This window comes from Tigriopus californicus, chromosome 10 (genome assembly GCF_007210705.1).
Source record: "Tigriopus californicus strain San Diego chromosome 10, Tcal_SD_v2.1, whole genome shotgun sequence".
Classification (NCBI taxonomy): domain Eukaryota; kingdom Metazoa; phylum Arthropoda; class Copepoda; order Harpacticoida; family Harpacticidae; genus Tigriopus; species Tigriopus californicus.
The window spans coordinates 4,029,993-4,054,259 of record NC_081449.1 but is presented as its reverse complement, the minus strand read 5'-3'; the positions used below and the strand labels follow the sequence as shown (position 1 = coordinate 4,054,259).

The window sequence follows — 24,267 nt, the reverse complement described above, 5'->3', positions numbered from 1 at the left end:
TGTCGGACACAAAGGCTGAGAGTATTCTCGAAATTCAACCCGAAGAAGGGGAAATTATTGATCGTAAGGAACAATCCTATCCGAATACGACTTGAATCAGGCAAATACGTCTCTTACTGATTTAAGGATCGGAAAAAATGCGTCGACTAAAAGAACACGTACGCGATAATTGCAAGGTGCAATATCTGGATCTCAAGTTCATCACTCATCTCTCACAAATGCATCCGACATCTGCCCTTCACGAGATTTGTCAGCGACTGGCCATTCCCCCACCTATGTTGACCTTGGCCTTGGAATGCGGCCCACCAACCGCTCGGCAATTCATTTTTAAAGTGAGAGATAGCTAGGAAGAAGGTTACATATATGTCAAGGGTTGTTAGTTTAGTCTGACGATTATGATTGGCCTACAGGTTGTGGTGAACGGACACACGTATCAGCCAACGATAGCCGTGGACAATAAAAAGGACGCCAAGGCCAAGGCTGCCTGGTTCGCTTTGCAAGAGATGGGCCTTCTCAAGAAGGATCCAAGCAATCCACTGTGATACATGTATGAGATGAAAAATAAGAAATACAAGTTTGATCGAGTGTTTAAGTTGTCAAAGGGTGTATCTAGTCTATTCCATAGAAGATGTAAATATGCTTGGAAACCAATAGGACGCCTCGGAGGTCCCTTGGGTATCGATCCAAGCAAATCCTTCTTTGATCAATTGGTCCAAGGCTCTCTGACTTCGATCGTTGTTCCAACCCATTTCTTCGCGCAAGATGGTCAAGGACACGTATCCAGAGGTGGATTCAGCCTTTTGCAGGATGGCAGTTTGATCCATGGAAAATTCACCTGTCAGATATAAGTGACTGTGGATAACAGAACTCTGTAAGTTAAGAATAAAGCACTCACCGGGAATGGATTGTACGAGATACCGTCCCGAGTTGAGCGGAATCACCGTGAATCCATTGCCCAAAACCTTCAACTTCTTGATAGCCCGCAATAGATCGTCGTTGGAAATCTCCTAAAATTGGAGCGCCGAAAACTCGATAAGCATATTTTTTTCTAAAACATTTAAAGCATTGAACATTTTTCCTGGGTATGTCTCACTTAAAAAATATCAATGATATGGAGAATAGGTTGGAGCTTCGGCTTACTACCTTTTTTTTGCTACTTTTTTCTTGCACAACACGGGGTCCGACTAGTTTTGACTAAATAGTGATAACTTTAATATGGCAACCATTAAAGCCAAAGTTCCGAATCTTTCATTACAACTGTCTTAGATAACCTGCCTGATGGTGTCGACTCTTGCCACGGGCTTTGACGAGTTTTTTGCGCAAATCGCTCAATTCCATAAGGCCACCCGTGCGATGCGACGTAGCCATACACACTTCCACGATCTGCACGCCTAATTCGTAGTAGAAATCGCCCACGCCCAACATTTCCGACCAAAAGCCCTTGCCCGAAGCCAACGGATCCACGCCAATCGTGGCGCACATATCCTGCAATCAAACCCGAAATTCACGGTTGAGGTATTCTTTGTCTTTAAGCTCCAACTGCCTCTCATCTATAGATCTACCTGGAAGTGCTTCCGGAAGGCCGGATCCTTTTTGATCTCGGCCTTGTGATCCCGGGCAAACTCTTCCAAATTGGCCCGAAAGGTCTCCAATTGTCGGGACATCTCACTCAACTGATGCTCGGCCAACACATTACTCTTGTCTTTATACTTGCCGTCCTCCAACTTCTTCTTATGAATAGCCCCCACTCCGGCTCTACGCCGCATCTTGACACTCGGCACCTTTCCCTGAGCCAATCACAGCCCTAACACGACACGAATAACGATTACACAAGTTGACGATCTTTTAAGGCCACCAAAAGGGCCTTTTCCAATTCGGCCATGGCTCGAGCAGTGGTCAAGTAATTGTAACTGAGGTAGATCGGATTCCGGAGCCGCTGACTGAGCTTGGCGCACAACTCTTCAGACACGGAATCGTTCAAAGAACCCAAGACTAAAAAGCAAAGACACGCATGAATTACTTGGTTAACCGCTGATTATGTTTTTTGTTTTTTACTATTGCCATTGACATTTTACCAATCCAGTTTTACGTCAGAATTCGAATCTTAAATAATTGGTGGGCCAAACCGGGCTGGATATTTTGGGTAAAAGCAATCATTTTTGTCCAGGAAAGATCCATAGGTACTTAGGCCAAGAAAAGGAGAGTTATGCTTCGAAGTTGGGACTGTACAGTGTTCAGAGAAGGTAAGAAAGGTATCTGATACTGTACGTCTTCAAAAGCATCCATGAGCTTTGTCCCAACCCAAGATTTAGGGTCAATGCTAGTGACCGTAGAGGCTTAATGTGCGTTTTGAGAGCACCTTCAAGTCTTCGAGAAACCAGGCTAGTTCGAACAATGAAGTCCAACTCTCTTCTTTCTCGGGCTCCTTCATTGCTTTACTTGCTTCCCTCTAATATTCGTAGGGAATACGTAGGCCTGGTTGATCCGGTAGCATCTTTCAAGTCAGACTTGGACCAATTTATAGATAGCATTCCAGATCAACCCTACATTCAAGGACTAGCTCGGTCTGCCAACTCAAATTCTTCGGTTGACCAAGTATCATTTAAAGATTGAATGGTAATAAATAGGCGAATTATAACCTCTCATTTTAATAGTACTGGGGATTACAATCACTGCAACGGTTAGATAAGCCCGTGAAAAGACATACCAAAAAAAAAGAATGCTTAATACTTCAAAAAACGATCCTACTCCTGTCTTGTCATCAGAGATCAAAACTACCTTCGAATGGGGTCAGTTTGGGACAAAAAAAATGAAGCCCCCCCAAAACTGATCCAATCTCGTTTGTATCATATCTAGACAGACAGACAGTCAGTAAATAGGCTGCATTCGCCGACTTTAGGCCACTTACCAGAGGTTCGGGCAGCAGCGGTGTGGACTCCGGGAAAGGCCACGGCCAAATCTCCGGCTTGAGCCTGACTGTCCCCGATCCACACCCACCAGAGGGCCGGGCCGAAATGGAGGATTTGCACAAAAGCCGCGGGCAGACCCGAGGATTCGTCCAGTGCAAGTTGAAACTGGCTCACGGTCACGCCCACCGGGGTCTCGGACATGGCCGATGGACGGGACAAACGCCCGATGGAGTGGGTGGGGATTGAGGCGCAGGGGGAGGGGCGTGGTTCCGGGGGGGAATGGATGGATCTGTTTAATGTAGAAGCCTGGATAAAAGCTCAATATTTGTTCATCAGGGCTGCCATATTTGAGGTCGGTCCAAGCCAACCTACACCCAAAAGATGAAACATTAACACTTGAGAGTGTGCATTGCTGACCTATTCTGGTTTTTTTTACCTCAAGCTTTACATTAATATTCCCGAAAAGTCTCAAAAATTTGCCCCATTATCTAGGTTTTGATAAGGTCCAGCTTAGGTTTTGGACTTCTTCCCCATGTTCATAAAAACCGACAGTTTCCAGGCCTTCTTAGCTCCTGTAAATAGCAGCTGTCTATTGATGTCCGCCAAGAAAAAAAAGTACTTTTCAATACGGTAGGCGTTCTTAAAAGCCAGGATGGCACGCGCAATGGCCTTAAATTTGGCCTTATCTTTACCAAACTGGCAATTGCCCTCTGAGTGTTTGTGTAATGTTCAGTCAGGGATAAACGTTATTCTCCACCGATTAGTTGGCGGTGCTTATTTTTAAATTTGTGGCAAAATGTTACAAGCTTTAGAGTCTCTAGACTTTAAGGGCTATCAATATCGTGTTAGGTTAGGTTGGGTTAGGTTAGGTAAGGTTAGATTAGGTTTGATTAGGTCAGGTTAAGATTTAAAAAAATTAGCAACGCCAACTAATCGGTGGAGAATAACGTTTACCTCAGGCAATTCCGCTCCTAGTGTGACCACCACCAAGTGTGAATGATTATTTTGTCAGAACTATCACAAATTTGTAAAAAAAGCACCAGCACCAGCATCGCATCGGATGATCCTTAGCACAGCCTTTTCTAGTTTCAAACGTCGGTTCCTTTAGGTATTTAGCTAGAGAAGTATTGTGGTTAATGTTGGAGGGGTAAGTCTTCCCCAATTAGCAAAACTATCTAAATTTGTATAACGCCCATTTCCAAAACTCCAAAAGGTAGGGTTCAGTCCAGTATCAGATTTATTAGCGTCTCTCTGGGTGTGGTTTGGGTTCAAATGTCCTATGTAGGGCTTGAACCATTACCGAAAAAAGTAACACGTTACCGTGGTCGATAGGGTTACCCGGTATTTTTGTAGAAAAAAAGAGGACCTTAAAACTGCAAAAAAAAAAAAACTTTTTGTAAATATGGCGTAAAAGGAATGACACCTGCGATTATTTATTTGATCCCATTAATGGGAAGTAAGCCATAGCATTTGAGAGGGAATTTTAAAAAAAGTTCGCTCGTTAAGTAGAGAAGAAAGTAAGGGTATGGGGAGGGCTAAAAAACCCATTCCATTACCACTACTTTTTCAGATAAGTAACGCATTAGCAGTAACTTCACTCATATTGTAATGCGTTGGGGGAGATGTGGTGCAGTGGTTAGCGCAGTTCCCTAGCACGAGAAAGGTCCCCGGTTTGATTCTCCTCCCTGACCTTTATCAACGAAACCTTTAGACGCTAACCACACCCACAGACGGAGAACCAAAACTGATCCGGACACGACAATGCCCATCGGAAACATATTCAAGCACGATGTGATGCCTGGTTTCACTGGCAGGGCGAGATTCACCCTCAGACCTAGGACCCAAATACAAAAAAAAAGTTATTTCAAGGCCTTAACCTTTATGAAAAATGTCAGTGAATAGGTTCTAACCATGTCCCTCTATCTGCATCTGGTTAGGACATTGGGTATAACATAATCAATTCACCACCAATCATTCGTAAAAAGTTAATTTCCTAGCTTTTTTTAGGATTTGAACCACCAACACCAGGCGCGAAGACTCTTACATTCTTTCTTTTCTTTTTTGAAATAGATTATCATTCTCACTATTTTCTGATTTTTATGTGATCTAGCTCTAGAATAATTCAACTGACCTCATTTACGTTTTGTATCTCTTTCGATATTGTGTGTTATTATCTGTTTTAGCTTTATCACCTTTGTGGCATTGTTAGCTGAGTTCCTCAATTTTTAGAGACAACCCTGCCGCGACGACTTTTCTTTTTCACAAAAAAAAACTTATTCTATCGAATTTTTCGTATCAAATGTCTTCTGTTCCTCATGCCAATGGGACTTACCATCATAATTTAAAGGGCAATCAAGTGGCAGCTTTGTTCTTTCAGATCACTCCCGGACGCCTCAGTTATGCTTACACATAAAATAGCCCAACCTTATACATTTTAAGTGATTGATCCAGCTTCTTTTTAGTCTCGATCTAGCTCTGTCCACTCCTTCGCCAGCGGTCACCTCTTTTGGCTCCAAGCTATTTGGTCACCTTATGGTGTGCACTGTGCAGGCCACGTCAAGTTCTGTCGATGGTCCTCAAAAATTGTGACAGACTTCTATCTATATCTATTTAGTTGAGATTGGGGAATTGACAGTTCGAGGGGATCCCGCCCATCATGAGTTGGGATCAATCCGGAGCCTACGACGATTACGGCCAGTATAGCCACTACGGCCAATATCCGGACCCCAATGCGGGTTACTACGGCCAGCCTGAGACCTACCCGGCCCAGAACCCGCCCAACGCTGGGCCGCCACCCCCGGCCCCGGGCAGCTATGGTGGGTATGGGGGACCGCCCTCGCCAGCCCCCATGGCCGCCACGCCGGGTCCACCGGCTTCGGCCGGTGGTTATTACAATCCCAATGAGTACGGGCAGTCGGTGGGCGGGGCACCCGGTAATACGGCGGCATATCGCAGGTGAGGGGATGGGAGCCATGAGATGAAATAGGCTTAGTTAGTGTTTTCCGTGGGTCCAGGGGTTCCAAGTTCCGCCTGAGTGCCGATGGATACATGTTATCAGAGGTGGCATACATAATCAAAATTTGATTAAAGATAGTATCATTGGCTTTTCTAACCGCTACAGGGAATGGAGTCCCTTGTTATTTTTTACCTTTTCATCTTTATATGATATTTGGTCTACCAACGAATTTGAGTTGGCAGACCGAGCTAGTCCTTGAATGTAGGGTTGATCTGGAATGCTATCTAAAAATTTGTCCAAGTCTGACTTGAAAGATGCAACCGGATCAACCAGGCCTACGTATTCCCCCCGAATATTAGAGGGAAGCAAATTAGATTGTTAATTGACAAAATTAAATTGAAGGAGCCCGAGAAAGAGAGTTTGATTCGTTGAAATAATTCTGTTTTTTAATTTGGACATCGGGTAGGCCAGCGCTACGGCGAGGCTCACAGTTAATGACTTGACCGTCCGATGCTTTTGAACTAAATCAAAACGCCAATAAACACCATTTAACTTGATATCCAAACCCTCCATCGATTTACCCGCAGCTTGAAAGATAAGGCACGGACTTCTAGAAATATGGATTGCGAACGAGCTTCCCGGCCAATCGACCTGCTCTTGGTCATAGCCACTCTGAGCCACATTTCGAATTAAAGTAATAAAATAAGAAACGTAGATCACTTCAATTAACGATAGGTCAATTTTATATCATTGACAGGCTAAGTCCATCGTTTCAAAGTTATGTTGTCAAAAGCTTATGTAGCTGACCAAGAGCAGGCCGAAAGTTCAAATTTTATGAAGTGTTTACTACATAACTTTGAACATGTTTCTTAAGTTCCCTAACCATAGGTTTGGGCTCAAACTGAGCTGAGTTCATCTATTCAAGGACGCCTCCTTGATCTATTCAACATGATCTTCTAGTCGTATGCAGCTCTTATTTGAAGTAAGATGAGCGGTTTAGGAGATAGGATATTTTTGCTTCCGTTTGCAGTCCATATCTCTAGTAGAAGTCCGTGGATAGGGATACTACTAGTTTAATGGGTGGCATATAAGGCAATCAGAAAAATGGCACTAGGCCAACCTAATATTACTGACTACATTATTAAACTACCCATTAGTTGGCACCCCACAGTTTTTGAAGTCTTGCTTGAGTTTAGGTATCAATGTTTTGGGTTAGGTTCATTTTAAAAAAGTAGGACTGCCAACGAATGCGTGGAAAATTAACTTCTGCAAAAAGTGCACCTCCAAGTTTTTGATGAGCGCACCGAACAAAAAAGCTGTCACGCCAACCCAAAAAAAGTACACCCAGAAACGATAAAGTGGTGTACAAAAGCGAGAATATGTCTCGCCACTTTTCTTTTTTGATTGTTAAAAAGGCGTAATATTGACCAGATAGAGTTAACTTAATCGACCATTTCAAATGAATCGCAAACGGATTGAAGCCCATATGCTTTTAGAACACAACAACTATTTGTATTTTTGTTGAAAAATCCGATCGTGCTATCTCTTCAGGGTGTGAAATGATGGCTTGTTGGTTTTTTGCTTGGCGTGTGCCACTTCATTCGTTTGTTGTGTCAATTTGGACTTTATTTGGTATGTGTGGCATAAGGCCGATAGATGCTAATGTGGTGACGTGTGTGTGCCACTTTATTCTTTTGGTGTGGCCATTTCTATTTCACCCATCGTGTTGAAGGCCTTCGGGAAATGTGTAGGTTATTGAAAGGGTCGAAACATTCATGGTTAATGAAGTGTTGGGATGATGCTTTTGATTAGCTAATGTTACTGATATATCGTAATTGTGCCCTCAACCAATGTCCTAAAGTCGTCAGAGGCCTGATCGCCTGGCACTGTTTCCCACAGTGTACTGGAAGTTAAGATATTCCGAATACAGTTAACCGAACGAACGAAAATGAGAAAGAGAGAGATTTTACGCAAAAAAGTAGTTTGACACTACTACTGATGGAATAAGAGCATGATGATGACCCATCCCGTCTGGTTCGTGCGATAGCTCAAGACCAAAATCAATGGCATTACCGAGATCAAATCAGTATCAGTCAAGTTTGCCCAATTAGCTTGAATCGATTGCTCTTGATATTTTTGGCAACGGAGGTTTTAACCGGGTTTGTGTCTGTTAAATATTTATAGGCCGGTACGCGTCTCGCACGCTGAAGTAACGTCCACCTCCAGGTATCGGTCTGTGTGTGTAGAGTTGATTGAACGCCTGTCCTAACTAATGGCATCAAATCCAATAGCAAAGTCTTTGATTTCTTTTCCTTTGATGGTTATGATTAATTTAAAACAGTTATAGTAATTATTTTCAAATTTCGTTCATTTGAAAGTGACATTGACCTTGCTCTTGGAAGTGCAAAATTCGAAATTTCCCCATTGAACTTTTGATTTTATACATAGGCAACCCTTACATTAGCTTAGATGTGGTTTGAATTAACACCCTTGTTGCTGTATTGTTGTGTTTGAGTGTGAACAATAGTAGTGATCTCTTGGCCAGGATAGACCCAATAAACCCCCGAATTCTTTTCAGTTCTCCCCTTCCGAATCAACCACAACCACAGCCACAATATTATCCACACGGTCAAGCCCCTCAACAGGGTCAACAACCGGCGGGTTTAGCGTTTCCCAGTATGATGGGCGATCCCATGGTGACCAATATGGCCATGCAATACGGTCAGGAATTTATGGGGAAGCAGAGCGAGGAAATCAAGAAGAACTTGGACAAATACGTGTCCATTGGACAGCTCAAGTACTACTTTGCCGTCGATACCACGTATGTGGCGAAGAAGCTAGGTAAGATCGTAGTCGACCTTGATTATGAGGTTTCTCCAGGTTTATTACTCGTTCTTCTTTTTAGGAATTTTGTTGTTCCCTTTCACACATTCGGATTGGTCCATCAAATACAATCAAGAGGAACCAGTTCAGCCCAAGTTTGATATCAACGCCTCGGATTTGTACATCCCCTCCATGGCCTACATCACATACGTGCTATTGGTGGGCTATATACTGGGTTTGAGGAACGCATTTTCCCCGGATCTCTTGGCCACCACCTCCTCGTCGGCACTGGTTTGGCTCATCCTTGAGATTGGTGGGAATTTAGAGACGCCTTCTTTCCTTGTGTAGTGATTCATATTTTCAACGGCTTTTGTTTCCAGGCATGATCTATCTGTCCCTGACCTTGATGAATATCTCGACCAATATGTCGAAATGGGATATTCTTTCCTTCAGTACCTACAAGTACGTGGCCATGATCTTCATCGTCCTCTTGGGATTGGTCTTCCAGAGCACGGCTGCTTACTATGCGGCGTTATTCTACTCTTCAGGGGCTTTGGCCTTCTTTCTCGTTCGCGCTTTAAAGTTGCGGATCGAACCTGAGGTGAGTTTTTTCCCATCTCTTGAGACCTCTGTTCCAGGATGGTTATTGCAAGCTTTGACCTTCTGGTATTGCACCTTAGGTTCACGGGATGCAAACCCATGGGAAGAGGAAATTGTACATGATCTTGTTCTATGCTGGACTTCAACCATTCTTCATTTGGTGGATGACCTCGTATCTGGTGCCGATATCGAGTCTGGATATTCCAAATCCAATGCCCATAGAGACGTATTAGATATCAAATCTAGTTGCCATCTTGATATATTTAATGTTTCTCACCATCCTCAAATACTTGTGATAACAAAGGCATAAGTCATTTAATAAAAAAGAAAAAACGTTTTGAAAATCTAAAACAAGCTGGTTTTTCGTTACACGCCTAGATTGTGTAGCGAAAACTATTCTGCCGTGCTACACACGTGAAACAAGAGTCTTGGATGGTCAGGAAAGAAACCATTTTCAAACCTTAATCAATACCATCCAAGGCAAGATCTTGTCATTTGGTCCCCTCCAAAAGATACGGCATATCTACAATTTTCATCAACATTCAGCAGTCCCACAGAAGTGGCCAGAGAAGACCATGTGTAGATTATCTCGCATAATCCAACCAGACCACTTAACATCGATGGATGGGAGGAAGACTAAATATGGATTGAGGTTTATAAAACTACGAGTAGCAATTGTGGTCATAGTGATAGCAAGCAGATAACAAGAAGCAAAGTTTGCTCACTTTCTATTAACTGTGTAAAGATTAAAAAAATTAAACTTTAAAACCGTGCTAGCATTAAAAAGAACCTTAAAAGCACCTAATACTGGAATTTAAATGCTCGTGTTTTTGGGATGCCAAATAATTCAATATTTTTCAATTTTCAAAATTATATTTTTCTGGAAAGAAATAGTGATCAACTGTTTTGTTGTCAATGAAATAGTCAATATCTGCCTCTGCAAAATCTAATGAGCAATAGATTTTTATTATAAAGCGTTGTACGTTCAAGTAAGTCAGTTTAGTTCGTAAAATGTGTGAAAATCTTAGTCAGTTGTGCACTGATAACTTACGATATAATTCAAAGGAAAAAAATGTAAAAAACGTCTTCAGTTACCTATCAACGCCAAGCAAAACTCACATGCAGTTTTAGGAAGAAATGGTCAAAATAATGAAACTCGCTTGTAATGAATGGTATCTAAACAAAAAAAAATATAAAACAAAATATAAATTCATCATATTTCAGTTTTTGGGAAAAAATCAAACGTAAAAAAATTGATTTGGAAAGTAGTTCTTTGAATTTTGCCAAAGCATAAGGAATCACCTAATTTCCCCTAAAATCATCGGTTTAGCTTGTTTCATTGTTAAAATTTGCGAAAGTTTTTTTTGACTCAAAATGGTGAATAAGCTCAAAACTTAATTTAACCTAAAAACTATCTTTCTGACCCCCAGTCATAACTAAGTTAGTTCACTTGCATCCTGTTCCCTTGGCTTCATTTTGCTATCGGCGCCCCATCCCTGGACGGGAGGTTCGAGGAAAGTAACGTCCTGCTCTCTTAATCGTCTTCGTTCTTTTCTTATTCTAATTCTCTCTCACCCTTAATTCCCTCCCCTTTTCGGCTTCTCTCTCTCTCATTTATTCTCCCTGGCGCGCTTTTTCCCTCCTCCATTCTTTCTCATCTTACTGCCCCTAATCCGGGGATTTTCAACTGAAACCATCTTTCCTGGATGAAGCCTCTGTGGACTTGAGGGCCTCAGTCAAGTCATCGCCAGGCAACGTTATTGTTATTTTCATTACTATGGCTAATATCATGATTATTTGGGATTGAAGTGACACCCTTGGCCAGTCACAGATCGAAGATCGCTTGTCCTAACTCCTCTCCACTCATTTTCAATGGTCAGTTCCTTCAGTTCCTCGTCGTGTTCAACCAAGGCCAAGTCCTCAACGAATGGATGTGTCCACTTCATAGAGCCAGTTGGCATTTCTTGGGCCATGTTTCCCCCTTTCCAATGGGAATGGTCCTTATATCCTGACCTGACTTGTTCATCTTCCCATCTGGCCCAGCTTCTGAGACTCCGTGGTAAACCAAAGAGATGCTAAGGAACATGAGCAGCATTCTCGTTTTCATGGATTTCCAAGGCAATGCGCCAAATTGGACCTTGATTTCTTATTCAGCTCGAACCTGGAGACTATCAGCATCATAGGAACGGAATAAACAACGGGGTCCCAGGAACACCGTCGTCCATAATGTCGTACCTACCCTAGTTCCCTACCACATTCCAGATTGGCTCCTCTATGCATTCATGTGGAAGTGGAAGCTAATTCAAACTGCTACCAAACTTTAAATCTCTTTCTGGGAATTTTTAACGATCTCAAGCCAACTTTTAGTCGAGTCCCACCCTAACCCAAGATGGTCGTTACGAGTGGTGGACCAAAAGGGATTCGCAAGTCCTAACAAGTTTGGCATCATGAATTTCTCATGTCTGTCCTCTGGATCCACGTCTCTGAGTACAACCCACATGTTCATTACCAGCGGAAGCAGGAAGGAAGAAAAAAAGACCTGCTTGTACAAGATTGCACACTTGTTCCATGCTTAGACTGCATGCATTTACCTCCCTCACGTGGAACTCCGTGCGTGTTGGTGCAGATTGGGATGAAGATTATGTGCGTTCACACTCGAATGAATTCCACGCCAAGCGTCAATTCGTAAAGCCAGGCTGATTCTTCATTCTCCATGCTCGTCTCTTTTTGGATGGAACCACCGATGGAACCGATGGAACAGTAGGGGAGGAAAAGAAAGAGAGAGAGAGAGAGAGAAAAAGCGAAACGAAACGAGCCACTGACAGTCAATCCTGGATCCATTTTTCGTTCCGCGAGCGGAATTTTTTAACTCAGACTCTTCGATGAACGGCGGAAGGTGATATGTGCCCAGTTATGTGTGTGGAATGCCCAATTTCCCCCGTACAAAAGGTTCAAAGGAGTTCAAGAAGGGAAAAAGGCCTGTTGGCTGGATCAAGACCGCATTCCGAGAAGAAGGCGTATGAAAAGAAGTATTACAGACGAGATGTAATTAATATCCACCGAGCCAACGAGTACAAAAAAAATCATCCCAACGCAAGCGAGCGAGAGGGTAACGTTACTCCATTCGAACCCTAGTCTTCTGCATGGTTTCTAGCTTCCTGAAAGGCGCACTTTTTCATCCATGGAACAAGAAGATCTAGTGGTACTCTTAGTACGGAATCGAATCTCTGGCCTTCTTTCCCCACTTCCTTTCTTCCTGGTTCCTCTTTCCTTCTCTTCCCTCCCTTTGGTGGACACTGGGACCTCGCCGTTGTCATTTAAAGCTCCGGCTACAAAAGGAAAGAAAATAGAAACGCTTTAAAGCGCTCATAATACGGAAGGAACTCACTCCTCGTAATATCAACGATGACGGTTTACCCGGTCAACACTATGTGCATCCTCATAAACATACACATTTTCACATTTTTTCAATTTCAACATTTGACCTTGATCAGCAATTCTGGATAGTATACAAATATTCGAACTACTTTCTTAGTTTTACAAAACAAAAGTCACAATAAATATAGGAAACATTTTCGTAATCCACCCCAGAGAAAGAGCATCTGAATTCCGGGTCCTTCTTTTGAGCTATTTCACATAAGCCAAGCTTTCAGAACACCATGAACAGTGCGTAAGACGGAAAGACGGAGGAACAACATAGGGAACCAAAAAAAGAGAGAGGGACCCGGACCAAGGGAGACAACTGGGAAAGGAATGAGGAAGATGATGGAATTGCTAGTGGATGAGAGAGGCCGGCGTCGGCAGCACCCCCAAGACGCCCGCCCACCCTCAGCTCCAAAGATCCACGAGGAGGACGAGGAGGGAACGGCCTCAAGAGCGGTGAAAGGATCCATTGCTTCGTTTCCACTCGGCACTACATACTCTTCATCCAGTGGAACAGTGGAACCAGTGACTTACCAGAGAGCTTGGCAGGCACCAGCTGCGTCCAGAGAGCCAAAGAGGGAAAGGAACCGAAAGAGAAAGAAAGAGAGAGCGAGAGCGAGAGCGAGAGAGAGAGAGCGAAGACCATCTTTTTTATTGTGCACATCAGTAGCGAGTCCAGTTTGCCAAGGGATAGCTACCGAATCTGTGAGGACTTGGAAGCAGAACGGACGAGAGAAGAAAAAAATAGGCGAAATAAGCCGAGTGTGAGTCCTCCTCCTCCTTCTTCTCCTTCTTCTTCCTCTTCTTTTCTTTGGACATACTCGGCATATTCGGCACAGACACGCACACTCATATCCACACATTGGACACACTCACATACTCCCTCCCTCCCTCACACTCATTCACTTGCAAAGTGAGTTGTGGTGAGACATGGCAAACCAGTGACTGGCTTGGCGATTCTGGAAGTGATCTATTTATTCCGTCGCTTATTATTGTGCATATCATTGATGGAAGAATGGACCGTGGAGTGGGAGGCGGGTGGCCAGAATAAATGATGTGCTTCAGCGTTGGCTTGGAACGCAAAGTGATGATGGCACAAGACGGCTCTGAAACCCACCCCAAGGACCCCAAGAAGAAGAACAACCACAACGACAACAACAACAACCGAGAAGCCGAGATGATCGGGATGATGAGTGTTTTTGAAGAGCTCCGAGCGGCTTGCCATCTTCCCGTCCATAGTGGCTTGTCTCCAACAGTGAGGGCATAATAGATACATCACATCATAAGAAAACATGAATCCACATCGAGTCATCCAAAACACGAGGTTCGTTGTCCTGGTTCAGAATATTTCCTTTTGAAGTGGGTCTTTCGTGCCCGGTTCCAAAGCTGACTTTCGTTTCCAAATTTTAATCAAACAACGACGGGTTGCGAGGGGTGACGTAGGATTGTTTTTTGTGTGTTGTTTGAAGGCATAATGGAATTACATGAAGCCTTTTTGCCCTCAAGTAAAGAGGCCGGCATTAGGGCTCAATTCGACGGCACTTCAAGGTCTGAAGAGGTCTAACCACTTGTAATGGCGCCTCTCGAGTTGTTCGACTAGTACTAATTGTCCGTTGTCATGCAAAACCCAAGTGCTCCACGGCAATTGGGGAGTGAACCAGGAAACCATTGGTTTCAAGTCAACCAGCAAGTCGGTTTTTCGTCTTGATATGTGTCCCTGGCCATTAGGGACCGGGGGGAAGGTGTTTAGAGGTCTTGACAGAGAGAAATGACCCAAGTTTTCTGTTGCCTCATGACGTCAGGCTTGAGGTTCTTATAATTAATAATCGGGCCTTGACAAGTTGGTTGGAAGCACCCATTTCCCAAGATTGATTTTAGTTTCCTGCCCATGTAATGATATTTTTTACCGCGACATAGATAATTGTTTGCCAGTAACAAGCAGATGGAACACTTGAGGCGTTGTGAAGGCAAAACTCTACCTTTAAATTGGGCAGACCGGTTTTTTATTCATAAGCTTCGTGAAATGACACGCCCTCTGTCATTGCATGCAATCGAAAATGGTATGAACTGGTGGTTGCAATGATGTTGGTTCATATTAGTGTTCCATGATTGCTAAAAGCTCTTGTGTTCGATTCTCTCTTGGGAATCCCTAATGGAAGGTTGAGGTAAAACGAGCCCTACACCAAACTTTCGTTCTATTTATTTAATGTGGTTTTTGTGGCTTCCGGTACTTCTAAGTTATCATTGTATCATTGAGTAAGCTTGCTTCTGGAGCACTTGAGTAATTGACAAGAACACAAGAAAATATTGACCATTCAAGCGTTTCATTTTCGCCTCGTCTAGCTTCTCTTGTAATTAAGAAAGTATTTACGGCAAACTTTGGAAAAGAATCCCAGGCATGCTCAAGGTACAACTAACTGCTAACTAGGCCGACACTTTCCCGTTTCAAGCTTAACACGTAACGCATTTCAGTATTTCGAGTCTTTTACAGGCATTGTAAATCGGACATAGATTCTTTCAACCACAAAGTAAATGCATCGAGATGATAAAAGATCATAACATAAAAATGAAAACAATCACCCTTAACAAACTTGCTCCGGTCGTTTTTCGAGATCCAACAAAATTCATTCCATAATGGAAGGTTACTGAAAGTACTTATAGGACAGGTTGAGAGCCAACATTTTTATTGTGCCGTATTTTACTATGTGCCAAAAAACTTTTGTTTCGCCAAAACTTCTCAAAGAAATGAAGAGAGGCCTTTTAGGAAGTCCGCCGAGTATCTTAGTGCCTTAATAACTTGCCTTTTGAAAGCGACTCTTACTTAAGATAGCATAATACATCCACACCACCAACACCAACACAAACATACATACATTTTCACTGGAAGATAAGGCTAGCTAGACTCGAGCTGAGCTACGGTACAGCGGGATTTAGAAAGTTCTCAAAACTTCTCTCCGCTCTTATTATGGCATCTCTCTGCACTCTAGCTTTAGATATAAATGCCGTTGGCTCAGACTTGATACAGATTCCCTGACTCCATTCTCTATTGTGCTATGCGTTCTCTTCCAGACTCTGACAAAATATCAAAGGGTTCCTGGTTGACCAAGAGACCAGTGCTTCAATATCTCCCGACAGGACTGCCAAGATAAAGGAGTGATACCATGGCCAAACCCCTGCAAACCCTCGCCGTTTTGGGCTCGCTTCGGCTCCTACTCTTTCTGTTCAATGTCCTTTTTTGGGTGAGTTCCAAGATTTATCTTCATTTCACTCCACTTAGCGAATACTTCTGCTGTGGCAACTCGAGTCACAAAATATCTCACGAGTCACGGGTCCTTTTTTGCCTCACACAAGATGACCTTACAATACAGGCTGCCCCGAAATTAAGAACCACTTTTGGACTTGAGCTCTTCCACAAATGATTGCATTAAGGAGATTTTAACAGATTAATGAAATGTAGCAACCATTCATGCCACTGTTTATTCACCAACAGTTTTATGATTAAGCTTACACTTAAACAAAAATGTCCCACCTTGTAGTAGTTTTCAGACACTCTGGTTTTAAAACTGGATACCCTTGAATATGAAGCAGCATATGCCAATTTGATGAGAACACAGAGTATTGTTTGTTTGAGTATTATGTGTTTAGCAATGCAGAAGATAAATTGAAAATTTAAGCATATCAAATACAAAAATTCTGAGAGAACTCTCCAGTGCCGGTGCTAGGCCTGTAGGTGACAAAGATTATTCAGAGTGTCACAAAAAGAAGAAAATTCAGGATATTTGGGCAAGCAATGATGATTCTTGTTTTAAACCTACTTTTCTGCAAGTATTTCGGTTTTTTAGATGGCCTTTGCAGAAACGTGTAAAACCTAATGAGTCAACTACCACTTAAAAAGGCATATCAATTAAACAGTACCATTTTTTTAATTTCACAATACGGCTAGTTTGAGGTGGATCCTTCCATATGCAAAATATGCTAGTTGTTTTTTCCAATCTGGTTTCCTTGAGCACAAATTGGCAGTCCCCCAAAAAGCTCATGGGCTTCAAGCTCATGGTAATATAATTTTCAATTTAAGCTATGTAGCCATTTGATGAGTCTCTTGACATAAGTAAAAAGATGTGGGCTTGTTTTCTAAAAATCTCAAAAACTGGTAAGAACTGCAATTTGACCCAAAATTTCCAAAAGCAAATTGAAGTTGGTTTTGAATTTTATCTTAGCATAGATTTAGCATTATGAAGGACCATTATGTGCACTTCCTTTGCAACAGCAGTTTCAAACAGACCTAATACTTAACATCCCTTACAAAAATACTTTTTGAATAACATGCATATGGTGAGATGCCCAAACAAAAATGTGAGCATTGTGAGTTGCATTTGCCAACCTGAAGAATTTGGATTTGTAGCTTGTGCAATGTCTTGGCTTGGGAGGCAAAATAATATTCTATGTCAAGGCCAAGGCTATCAATCTAGGCTAGGAACTTTGCCTTTTACAAAAACTAAGTCACGTGGCCTTACTATTCCACAGGCTTTAAGCCAATTGAAAAACTATGACATTCCTCCTCAAGGAGTCAGTTACTTTGGAAACCAATCTAAGCACTGAACACAACTATGAAAAGGGTGGAGGCATATTTGGCCGCGGCATTAAATCTTACAAAAAGGCAAAAAAATAGTGAGACCAATTTTATCAGAAAATGTATCTATTTGAGTATAACTATATGAATAAAAAGCAATGTAACCTGGAATCCAGGCTAGTCAAAATAATGCTGCCCTTCTCTTTTCTTCATTAGACTTCTTCATTTGAATTCAATTGTCTCAATTTTTTTGTAGAAAATATGTAGGTGTTGATCCAATGACATCTTTTAAGTTGGACAAGCTGTTGACCAAAATTCCACTTCAACCTATATATCAAAGTCCTAGCCAGATCCATGAACTTTAATTTGTTGGTAGATCAAACACTTTATAAAGGTAGGCTTGCTGGGTTACCCTAATGGTAGAGCATCCACTTTCCAATATGCGAATCCTGGTTCAATGCCTGACTAGCCAAGTCCAAGCTTCTTATTTAAATTACAGCATGTGTTATTGCTTTAACAGCTTAAATGGCCGAACCTGCGGTCATTCACGAGGGAAAGGTAAATACTAATATGAGTTGTGATAACGAAGCGGGAATATCCCTCAATTGGGACACCCATCATTCAGATGGCAGGTCGAGCAAGAATGCTGCCATCTGACTTCGTAACAGACAAAAGAAATTTTATAAATTCAGTAAGAACTAAAAGTAATTATCTGGAACTGCTGGGAATATCACATCCCTAGAAATGTTAAACAAGTCCGCAAAAATATATGAGCTGTCTGAGCGATTTTAGGGCACATAAAAGAAAAGTCACTCAATTTCAGAACACCCTGTTCATAAGAGGAGTCACACTTTACTCGACCTATTATTTATGGTCTTTTTTCATTGCACAGGCTTTCAAGAACAAGTCAATACTGCAACATACAAAATATTCAACTCTCATTAACGCGTGGCATTCCCTTTTGAAGTTGAATTATTTATCTTTGAGGACGTTTGGGTTCAAATTGCGTTGGTTACTTCAAAGAGCCAGTGATCGTTGCTCCAGTTACCCTTAATAATAACAAATTGATTCTTGTCGGCCTTAGTTTGTTTTCATAGTAGGTCGGAGCACTGCAACAGCACAATCTCCAAGTGTAACACTCGTTCTCGTTAGTGGAACTTTAAGGAATGGTTCTGTCATCCTGATGGTTCTAGTCCATTAGTTCAGTCAGAGGGAAAAAGTGGAGCAAGCTTTCTTACCTCAAATTGTCCTTGTCAGAGAGTAAATGAAGACCAGGATTGTTGCAACTTCATGACTTAAAGTAACCTCGACCAACTTTCGTGAGGAAATAAAAGAGTTCCAACATTGTCCCCAAAACAGACAAATTGTGTCTAAAAGAGTTCCCAGATGGCGAACTTGGTTAATTAATGGAGAAATAACCAGTTGTAGGAGCAGTTGACTTTTTCAAAATAAGCAAAACTCATGATAATCTGACACTTTACCTTGGTGGCCATGCCCCTCCAAACAATCAAACTGAGACATCAAAATGCTTTAGTTTTGAATCCAAAGAGACATGTTAGATATTACGTACAGGTATGCAAGGAAGCATACAAAACGCAGCACTTTGGCTCAACCCTGTTTCTCCAGGCTACAAGCTAACTCCTTTTTCTAGCACAATAAATAAACCAAAGAAAAATGCATTACTTTTTTTCTAATTCATCAGCAATGCAGAGTTATCTAATGCTGAAACAAAGACGAAGATATATTATTCTAACCATCCCTTAAGCACGCTGAATATGGTTTGCTATTAATTTCATTCGCAGTTGTCCCACATTTGACTTTCTAAACAAGGCACTTTGCAGAAAAGCTCCTTTTTGAACGGTAGATGGCGATAGCTTCAGTAACTGATGACGCCAAGTTTAACAAAATTGTTAGAAACTTCCAACGAAACTTATCGAGGCACTTGCAACGTCGCAAGATATTAAGATGTCTGAGAGTTGGCGGCCCTCTCGTGGAGGGATCCCTTCATTTGGGCTTCATCTGAGCATGGCCTGAATAAAAGGACAATTATTGTAATGATGGTGATCCACCATGGAAAACGGGCCTGAGCTCACGCTACCAGCTTATTCATATATGCAAATAAATCGACAACAATGAGAACAAGTCGTTCCCGAATGATCCCGGGAAGGAACAATGTCCAACCATATTTCATGGGATTTCGACGTGTCATAGCCTTTGTTGTATTCGTAAAACTCTCCTTCAAGCCTTTGAAGGCTTATTCTCTACTCTTATTTCGGGGCTGGCTTTGCTTCTTTGGTTCTTTGGCGCAGTAGCTTGGAAAAGAAACTTTGAAGGTCAAAGAAACACGCTGAGCCGGAGGCCACAAATCAAGGGAGAAGATCCAGAGACAAGGGACAAAAAGCGTTAATTGAAAACAACTACACCAATTAGGAAGTGACAGATCCAATCCAAACCAAGTAGTCATAGTAATAAGAGATGATTTAAAGCAAGCGCATTGCTCTTCTTCTTCAGGTTTTTTTTTACAAAGAATAGCTAAAACTATCAGTGACTTAATTATACTTTCTTTGTCGTGTTATTTATCTAGTCATTGCCTGATGAATGTATCAATGCTATCGATATCCATCGTTCAAGTATTCATTCAATATGTAGAGAACAAAACACCCGAAGAAAAAAAACCAAAAAACGAGGAATGTGATAATTTGCTCGGAGTACAAAAGATTACTTTTAGAGCACCAATCATAAGTGCAATAGAGTGGTCAATGAGAAAACAAATCGGTCGGATTGTTTAGGGATCCTTAGAGATCGGTATTTTTATTTCTTCGAAGAGTCTCAAGTCTTCTTGGTGCGAAAATCTCGACTACCGCCCTGAGATTTATTCCCAATTCACCTCCGAATCTTTTTTAATCCATCTGCAACTGCCATCGTTGTCCAACCATGTTTTTATGCTTGGCCCTTTTTTCCACTCTTTCCTAGGCAACTGGACTTGTCCTTCTCCTGATTGGTCTGTGGATCTCGGTGAAATTGCACAAATATCTGGAACTGGACCGAGAGATCTCCTCTGCCATTCCCATCTTGATATCCGGCCTTGGACTCTTCATCCTTCTCCTGTCGACGGTGGCCTGTCAGTGCTCAGTCAAGGGAAATGCCCCCAAGTTGTACATTGTGAGTACTTTTACCATTCTTCTTGTTGTTCAAGTACATAAGGTCACTTATATCGGAAGAGCCCTCGCCCTTTTCCCCGTTTTCCATACAAATATACGGCTTTGCCAGAAGAGGGAATATTTCCTCTATTACCCTTTGGCCTGTTTTGCTCTACATATATGGGTGCGTTTGGGCTTCACGAGAGGGTTCACTTGAGCGACCAACATTATTAAGGACATGTGTTTGGACAACCGAAGCAGAACTTGTTTCCCAAACAATTGATATCTCTGATGGTGCTCAGGCTCCACTCGGTATTCAGATGCCACAAGGCTGGCCCCCACCTGGAGCAATTGCCATAAAAACATGTTGAACTTGCATTGTCTCAAAATGCTGCATCTTTTTATGGGACTACTTTTGCAAGAAGCTCAACTCCGCATATCCGCTTAGAGTAGTATGTAGGTCGTAGATTTCTCGCTGAAGAAAAAGGCGAGCCCAAATATAGCCTTGAGAACAAGTCGGATGGATAGGTGGGTGGATCCAGCTCCCGGTTAGCCACAAGGGTCCTTCTCAAAGAACCTTGTGATGTACTCCTGTTTGTACGACATTCAAAAGCTTGCCGAAGGCAATGATTGAGAGATTGTAGTCCGTATCCCCATGACGTCCCGGGTGATCCACTGTTGACAGGATGAAAGGGAACGAAGCTTTTGTCAGGTCTGATGGATATTCAATTCTTGTCATGATTAGAAAAGTACCTACTTTCCGCCTCATCAAACATCGCATTCTCTCCCAAGAGTTCCGCTGTAACTACGATCATCGCTCGTCCTTTCTTTATTCGCTTCATGGTAAGGACTCATATGTACGTAGTAAAAGGAATGAGGTTTGTACTCGCACACTCTTTAGTCTTGACATCAAGAAAGTTATCTTAATGTGGAAATGTTCTTCTCGACTCCCTCTCGTCTGTTCATTCGGCACATTTTAAATTTTACGAGAGATTTTTTTTCAACTGCCTGAATATTTAAGTTGATCTCAAACTCTGCATTCAAATTTTGGTGCCAAGTTTGGATCCCACTTTTTACCCAACGTCATCGAGAATAGCTCAGTCATAAATTTCAGTGATAACAGCAAGCATTTCGCCATTTTTACGCTCAAGGGAAAGATACGCGCCATTGTTACACGGTACAAGGGATTCCGTGTTTTGAAGAACCCAAGCTGTGATCGTGGAACACTTGGAATCGGAAGGGAACAACCACCATAATCTGGCTAGGGAATACAGCAAAGAGAGGAGGGAGTAGGGAGAATCTTCATTGAGCAATAAAAAGATGTCTTTTTGGGTCGAAATAAACTTATTTACGATGAACTTGGGAGATTTTGAGGCCCATTTCATCCGCCACTGTGCTTGTGTACTGTCTTTTTTTTGTTCACTTTTCAAAATGCCAGGGGGGCCAGATCCTCAATCTCAGAAATATCTTCAAACGAGAGTGTAGTATACCTAGATCCAAGGACGAGAACTGACTGAGGGAGGAGTCCCATGATCAAGGAGTCTCCATTAGGTTTATCACACTGTCAAGCGTCTTGCAAATGGACGGAACAAATCACTGGAGCAATTACACAAGATGGGGACAAAAAATGTCGCTGCCAGAGGCGATGAAGGTCCCAATGCTCAGGCCTGGACTGGTCATTTATCCGACACCAAATTAACGAAATTGCCTCCTAAGGACACAACTGGGCACTGATAAGGCTGGTTATGTGAGCAGGGTTTTTGCTTCGACATCCCTGAGATAGGAAACGGGCGAGAGAAAGCGCCAATGGCTCACAAATAGAGTTATTTGGACAGACAAATCTCCTTTTGCTTTCAGTCTAAGAACCCCATCGTCCTTTTCTCTGCAGTTCGACTTTATTTCGGTCTTGACCGTTTCATTCTGCTTTGCATTTGGGACTAGAAGAGCTGCCAACTTGACAATTTTTTTCTTCTCCATCTCTGATTCGGATGATGACAAAAACTTGAGATGAATGGGAATACTTCCTTACAAACTTGTCTCTGTATTCCGTCTTATTGGATTTGAAATGAGACACTAGACTCTGGTTCGGGCGACCACGCAATTGCCCGACAAAAAAGCACCATCCGCAATGGTCTGCTTGTCATCTCCAATTCCTTTTGGGGACAAGAAACCCCCAAATGTCTGACTTTTTTCAAGACAAAATGCGTTGGAACGAGGTTCCATTGGACATAATTCAGTCTAGGGCAGCGAGATTGGCGTCAATGCAAAAAGGATTTAAAAAGGAATCCCTCGTGAAAGTTGGCTCACCTCAGGCAAAGTTTGTGCTGGACTGTCAAACGTTCCCATGGAGACAAGGTCACTTGAAGCCTAATCAGTTTGGATAGTCTCAAGAGGGCTCTCATGCCAATGACAGTTGGAAGAGAAGATGGCTGAAATATGTCAAAGACATACATAGAGCTGGTTGGGGCCTTCAATCGAATGAGGCATGTGAACCAAAACCTTGTGTCCCTTCCCTCCCCTCTGTTCCTCTAGCTCCCTCGCTCTGTCCCTGTTCAACGTCCTTTCCAGCATGTACCACTCAAGTATTCTAATCTAATCTCATTCTTATTTGTTCCTCCCGCTCATTTAGTATTCCACTTTGTTGTTCGTCATATTCCTGACAGAGCTCTGTCTGCTCCTCTTTGGATATTATTTTCGATACAATGTGGACTCAGCATTTCACGAAGGTCTGGCCACGGGACTGGAACTATATGGGAAGGACGGTGAAAGGACAGCGGCCATGGATGACATCCAATCCACTGTAAGCACTTTTTTCTTGACATCTGTCTTGGCAGACGAAGCGAAACCCATGTGGCTCATGATGGTTTTTCTTGTATTATTTGTATGGATCCAGCTCCGGTGTTGTGGTGTGAACAACTACACGGATTGGCAGGTCACTCCCTGGGGAGTTGGCCATGGTGAGAATAAGTTACCTCATTCATGTTGCCAATGGACGGTTCAAGGAGTGTGCTCCACTAATCAAGCCGAGGCTCATCTTTTCAAAGTGGTAAGCGCCTTCATTTGGCAGCCGATTGTAAACAAGCTTTTACCGACGGAATGACATCACGTGCTTCCTTCGCAGGGTTGCTACCGTTTGGTCCTCAATTTTGTTATGGAGAACCTGAAGGTCATCGGTCTGAGCGTATTGGGGGTGTCCATAATTCACGTGCTAGGGATCACCCTGGGGTGTGTTCTGGCCCGTCAGGTCAGTAAAGCCGAATATGAAGAGCTTCGGTGAGGTTACGCCAGGGGGCAGCAGCAAACGACGTCACGAGATCAGCAGCTCCGGGATTATCCGTCACAATGTACGGATAAGGAGCCCATGCTCAAAAACCATGCTCCGCCTACTTCTGGTGGCATGGGCTTGTCCTCACAATTCAAGCCAACGTCAATCCCACACCAGCCTTTGCCGCTTCCCCCTCCCACGGATAGCCAGATTCTGAAGCAATCAATCCAGAATACTCGACAGAAGCTCCGCAACACTCGCAATAAGAACCATGACAAGCGAGCCAAACGTGCTCAATCCATAGATTGGACCGCTCAGCCAGACTCTTTCGGGGCCGATAGCCCCATTTTAGAGCATAATCAGACCCACGTGCAAGTGAACCATTCGGCGACGGCCGAAGACTACTACAGTGTGCCCAAGAAGTGTCATCGAACGGTGTCATCGAACTACCTAGATCATTCCCTCGACTACCCATGGTCAGATGGCTCCCATTTCTCTTCCACGATACCTCAACCTCCCACCAGTCCACCCCCTTCCCCGCCCTACGCCAATAAGGCCATGTGGGCCAGACAAACCAGTAC

The 24,267-nt window shown here is 42.8% G+C and overlaps 3 protein-coding genes across 4 annotated transcripts; 2 read left to right on the top strand and 1 right to left on the bottom strand.

Annotated features, from left to right (window-relative positions):
- Positions 1–575: 575 nt before the first annotated feature.
- Positions 576–3,222, bottom strand: LOC131888302 (vacuolar-sorting protein SNF8-like). Its single transcript, XM_059237128.1, has 5 exons — positions 2,909–3,222; positions 1,563–1,992; positions 1,276–1,485; positions 896–1,007; positions 576–835 (listed from the first exon to the last, which is right to left on the bottom strand). Exons 2-5 carry the CDS (start codon positions 1,764–1,766, stop codon positions 615–617), a joined length of 747 nt encoding a protein of 248 aa, XP_059093111.1. The 5' UTR covers positions 1,767–1,992; positions 2,909–3,222; the 3' UTR covers positions 576–614.
- A 2,210-nt stretch (positions 3,223–5,432) lies between these two features.
- LOC131887984 (protein YIF1B-like) lies at positions 5,433–9,629 on the top strand. 2 transcript variants are annotated; one of them, XM_059236739.1, is made up of 6 exons: positions 5,433–5,864; positions 8,050–8,091; positions 8,444–8,706; positions 8,771–9,001; positions 9,069–9,289; positions 9,369–9,629. In XM_059236739.1, the coding sequence occupies exons 1-6, from the start codon at positions 5,566–5,568 to the stop codon at positions 9,519–9,521; spliced, it is 1,209 nt and encodes a 402-aa protein (XP_059092722.1). In that variant the 5' UTR covers positions 5,433–5,565; the 3' UTR covers positions 9,522–9,629. The 2 variants fall into 2 exon arrangements, with proteins under 2 accessions (XP_059092722.1, XP_059092723.1); XM_059236740.1 differs by lacking the exon at positions 8,050–8,091 and having other exon boundaries at positions 5,436–5,864; positions 9,369–9,628.
- Positions 9,630–13,030: 3,401 nt separating this feature from the next.
- Positions 13,031–24,219, top strand: LOC131887983 (tetraspanin-7-like). The gene is made up of 6 exons (XM_059236738.1): positions 13,031–14,035; positions 15,781–15,950; positions 20,255–20,443; positions 23,051–23,221; positions 23,315–23,467; positions 23,543–24,219. The coding sequence occupies exons 2-6, from the start codon at positions 15,873–15,875 to the stop codon at positions 23,696–23,698; spliced, it is 747 nt and encodes a 248-aa protein (XP_059092721.1). The 5' UTR covers positions 13,031–14,035; positions 15,781–15,872; the 3' UTR covers positions 23,699–24,219.
- Positions 24,220–24,267: the final 48 nt, after the last annotated feature.

Excerpts from the sequence above, each read along its gene's own strand:
- LOC131887983 (XM_059236738.1), top strand. The coding sequence starts at position 15,873 with ATGGCCAAACCCCTGCAAACCCTCGCCGTTTTGGGCTCGCTTCGGCTC. Across the intron at positions 20,444-23,050 it reads ATGCCCCCAAGTTGTACATT|TATTCCACTTTGTTGTTCGT; the intron begins GTGAGTACTTTT and ends CCGCTCATTTAG. Across the intron at positions 23,222-23,314 it reads TGGATGACATCCAATCCACT|CTCCGGTGTTGTGGTGTGAA; the intron begins GTAAGCACTTTT and ends GTATGGATCCAG.
- LOC131887984 (XM_059236739.1), top strand. The coding sequence starts at position 5,566 with ATGAGTTGGGATCAATCCGGAGCCTACGACGATTACGGCCAGTATAGC. Across the intron at positions 5,865-8,049 it reads AATACGGCGGCATATCGCAG|GCCGGTACGCGTCTCGCACG; the intron begins GTGAGGGGATGG and ends AAATATTTATAG. Across the intron at positions 8,092-8,443 it reads GAAGTAACGTCCACCTCCAG|TTCTCCCCTTCCGAATCAAC; the intron begins GTATCGGTCTGT and ends AATTCTTTTCAG.
- LOC131888302 (XM_059237128.1), bottom strand. The coding sequence starts at position 1,766 with ATGCGGCGTAGAGCCGGAGTGGGGGCTATTCATAAGAAGAAGTTGGAG. Across the intron at positions 1,486-1,562 it reads CCTTCCGGAAGCACTTCCAG|GATATGTGCGCCACGATTGG; the intron begins GTAGATCTATAG and ends GTTTGATTGCAG. Across the intron at positions 1,008-1,275 it reads GCAAGAGTCGACACCATCAG|GAGATTTCCAACGACGATCT; the intron begins GCAGGTTATCTA and ends CTCCAATTTTAG.